Genomic DNA, 4,016 nt, shown 5'->3' on the forward strand with positions numbered 1-4,016 from the left:
GTATATTTAACATTCAAAAAGTTCGTTTTAAAAAAAAAATACCCGTTTGCTAAAAAAAAATTAAAAGCATTTTTAAGAGCTTTTAGCTTAAATTTTTTTGACTTAAAAACTCTATTCTCAAACAGGCTTTAAAACTATTTAAGACTTTCATTTAGCCCCTTTTGTTAGATTTATTTATTATTATTTTTTTAACTTTGAATGGCAAATGCATCACGTGATGTAAAATGTCCATTATGTCGCTTCTGATATATGTGAAAATACAATTACATTATTAGATTTAAAAAAGAAACTTCCCTTGAGGTGACCTAGAGTTTGGCCGTGGTTATGGAGGTTACTGTTGGCCGCCCAACAATGAGTCTCCATTTTTTATTTTATTTTAAAAGTCATATTATTTTTAGAGGGAGAGAATAGATGAAATATTCTTATTTTGTTTTGTTTTTTCCCCTGTAATTGTTGTTTCTACTAGTTATATGTTACAATTTTAAGTATTCCATATGGGGCAAGTGTAACCTTAATCATGTGCATATAAAATTTTGATCACTCTCTCCTTATAAGTCAGTTTTTATTGATAAGTTATACTCAAAATTTATATCATTTGGTATGTAAGTCAAAACTACATCTCAGTTCAAGTCACCCAAAAAGGCCAAGCAATGAGATAAAGTAGACGGCTATAGATGTCGGCTGTCAAGGACATTATTTAAGTACAATTTTAACCTTGAGTGCGCTTATATAATTTTTATGATTTTTAAAATTAACGTCTGTAATATAATTATGTAGAGGATCTGATTCAGCCCAAGCTGCGTAAGAATTGCGTGGAAGGAAACTCTTCATCCATACAATTGCGCAAAGAGCCACGACTGCGACAGAGGAAAAGGACCAAATAGCCGAACCAGCGAACGAGAGAGAGAGAGAGAGAGAGAGAGAGAGGGAGCGCGATGAGTAGTAGTAGCACTGAGAAGCTAAAGTCGTCAAGCTCCGAATTGGACTTGGATCAACCCAACATCGAGGACTATCTCCCTTCCGGATCCTCCATCCAAGAGCCCCTGGGCAAGCTCCGCCTGTAAACTCTCTCTCTCTCTCTCTCTCTCTCTCTCTCTATTGGGGTTCTGTTTGATTGCTGGGAAATAGGGGAAAAGAAAAATAATGTGACTGTTGTGAGATTCCAAACAGTCATTTTCTGGGCAACCAAATTGGGGTTTGATGAATTAATACGTTAATTGAGAATGAAAATGATTTTGCAGGCGTGATTTGCTCGACATTTCTCCTGCGCTAACCGAGGCTGCTGGTGCCATTGTCGATGTAAAGCTTTTGTTTTTGTGTTTCTTTTTGTTGACAAAGATTTGTGTCATATGTTTCATGAAGATCTTTGGCAGAAATAACAGTTTGGATTTTTTTATTTATTTTTTGAATCATTGGTTTGTATATATTTATTGAAGATTTAAGAAATTTGGATTTTCTAGTTTTGTTTTTGGGTTTTTTATTTCAATAATGACTGAGCAGGACTCGTTCACACGATGTTTCAAGTCAAATCCTCCGGAACCATGGAACTGGAATGTGTATTTATTTCCGCTATGGTGTTTTGGGGTCGTAGTTCGATATTTCATTCTATTCCCCGTCAGGTTAGCCTTACTACTACTACTACTACTACCACCACTCAAAGATGGTGCTGGTTAATTGATGTTATGCATGATGCATTAAGCTTTAATGAGATTTTGAAAATCTTTATTTTGAAATTGAATTGAATTTGTGCTCCGGAATGTATTTTACTACTACTACTACAACTACCACTCAAAGATTGAGCTGGTTAATTGATGTTATGCATGATGCTTTAGGCTTTAATGAGATTTTGAAAATCTTTATCTTGAAATTGAATTGCAGTTGTGATGTGGAATGTATTTTAAAGCAATTGGGATTTTGTGAAATGGAGGGTTTTATGTTCTTAATGTTTGCCTTGTTTATGAGTTCGTGTGAATTTGCTTGTCTTGGTTGAATCTGCAGGGTTATAGTATTGACAGTGGGATGGATAATATTCCTTTCGGCTTTTATTCCGGTGCATTCTCTTTTGAAAGGGCATGACAAGTTGAGGAAAAAGATTGAGGTGTGAAATGTGACATGTTTTTAGATTTTCATATAATTATTGCTCAGCTTCTTTGTGAATAATGCCATACTCTTTGGATTTGTCTTTTTTGATAAATTGCTCTTTTGTTTGCTTCTATTTGTCTCTCTGTATGTATGTATTGGAAATGGAAACTTTGAACTGTCTGGTATTGGATAATTTTTGAATGCTTTTAAGTGAGCTTGTCAGAGTGATTTACATAATTTAAGTATTAGGTTAATATAATGTTCTCTTTTGCATGTCATCAATGGTTTTCTTCTAAGAATTAATATACCAATTCAACATTTTAGTTTTCTTAAACACACTCTTATTGTTGTGCAGTAGAACCCTTTTGTATAAGAAAATATTCTTGTATCTAAAGATTGTTTAGGACTAGATAAAACACCTGCAGCAGCCTTCTAACAGCACACAAATGATATTAAGTTGTTGGAGACTCTGACAGAATCCATGGACATGTGAAATCTTTGGAAGGGACCCATGATGATCTATATTGTCATAGGACAGAATCCATTTGTCATACATGATTGAATCCATGTTCCCGTCGAGACCATGGAAGAGTCCCAACCATGCTCTATATCATCAGATGAAAGAAACCATTCATCCTACAAGCTAGGTTTCATGGTCATGTGGAAATCTGAGGAAGGATCTTTGATCTTCTCTATTGTCATAGGAAAGAAAACTTTTGTCACACATTTACTTCATTATCAAAAGGAAAGAAAATAAATCTTTTGTTGTACATTTATCAATAATCTGCCCGATGGACTTAATCTTATGGTTGCCTCCTACAAAGAAGACTCTTGGCAAGCACATTTATGATATGCTTAATGTAGCACCTCGGTCCTATATTGAGAAGACGAGTAGTAGCCCACATAGACTAGGTGGTTTATAAAGATAATCATGATTGCTAAATCTTACATTGCTTAGTTAATAGGTGAAAGTAAGCTTTGTAAGGAATTCAATGGAAGTTTCAACCCAGCAAAAAGCGCTAGCCACATTTGCCCAATGACCCCAAAAGTACTAGTTAATTTTGGGTATTTTCTAGAATTCCTTATAAAGAACAATTTACCTAGTAATTAAGCAATGTGAACTTAGCACTCATAACTATCTTTATAAACTACCAACTCTATGTGGGTTACTCCTCATCTTCCTAATATGGGATTGGGGTGTTACAAATTTTCCCTCTTAAATTCTTGACGTCCTCATCAGGGCCACGTTATGCAGTGCTCTAGTACCACATGGTTTGATGTTACAACCTGGCTTTGATACTATTTCTAATGACCCAGGGAAAAGCCTAGCCACATTTTCACTATAATCCCAAAAGAACTAGTCAATTTTAGAGCTTTACTAGAATTCCTTATAAAGCCTAGTTTCACCTAGTAACTAAGCAATGTGGGACTTAGTACTCATGACTATCTTTATAAACTACCTACTCTATGTGAACTACTCCTCATCTTTCCAATATGGGACTAGGGTGTTACACTTAATTTATCAAAGGCAACTAAACGTGATGATTCTCACTCTTGCATGGCCCTGCCCCTTCTTTTGGTAGGGTTGGTTTTCTTTTCTCTTATTTTAATTTTCTTCTTTGATTTTGATTTTTATAGCATATTTGATGAAAAATCATTATCTTTTGTGAATTAAATGGCGCAGGTGCTGCAACATATATTCGCTTTTTTATTATGAGATAGATTGAATAAAAGGCCCTAATGTTTCAATGCCCCCTCTCTTTGTCTAATTCTTTCTCTACTAATATCTTCTTAAAATTCTGGTTATGCATTGGATTTAGCATATTCCATTTTGTTTATTTTATTTACAGAGGTCGTTGGTGGAGTTAATTTGCAGCTTCTTTGTTGCGTCATGGACTGGGGTGGTAAAATACCATGGGCCACGGCCTAGCATG

General features: G+C 35.0%; 1 protein-coding gene across 1 annotated transcript in view; it reads left to right on the forward strand.

Annotated features, from left to right (window-relative positions):
- Positions 1–774: 774 nt before the first annotated feature.
- The window catches only part of LOC132169634 (glycerol-3-phosphate acyltransferase 9-like), a 3,769-nt gene continuing 527 nt past the window's right edge, over positions 775–4,016 (forward strand). The window contains exons 1-5 of the mRNA XM_059580637.1: positions 775–1,060; positions 1,242–1,299; positions 1,501–1,619; positions 1,999–2,098; positions 3,933–4,011. Coding sequence (XP_059436620.1) covers positions 936–1,060; positions 1,242–1,299; positions 1,501–1,619; positions 1,999–2,098; positions 3,933–4,011 — 481 coding nt within the window. The 5' untranslated portion in view covers positions 775–935. The remainder of the gene's footprint in view (positions 1,061–1,241; positions 1,300–1,500; positions 1,620–1,998; positions 2,099–3,932; positions 4,012–4,016) is intronic.

Source organism: Corylus avellana, chromosome ca1 (genome assembly GCF_901000735.1).
Source record: "Corylus avellana chromosome ca1, CavTom2PMs-1.0".
NCBI classification, from domain to species: Eukaryota; Viridiplantae; Streptophyta; class Magnoliopsida; order Fagales; family Betulaceae; genus Corylus; species Corylus avellana.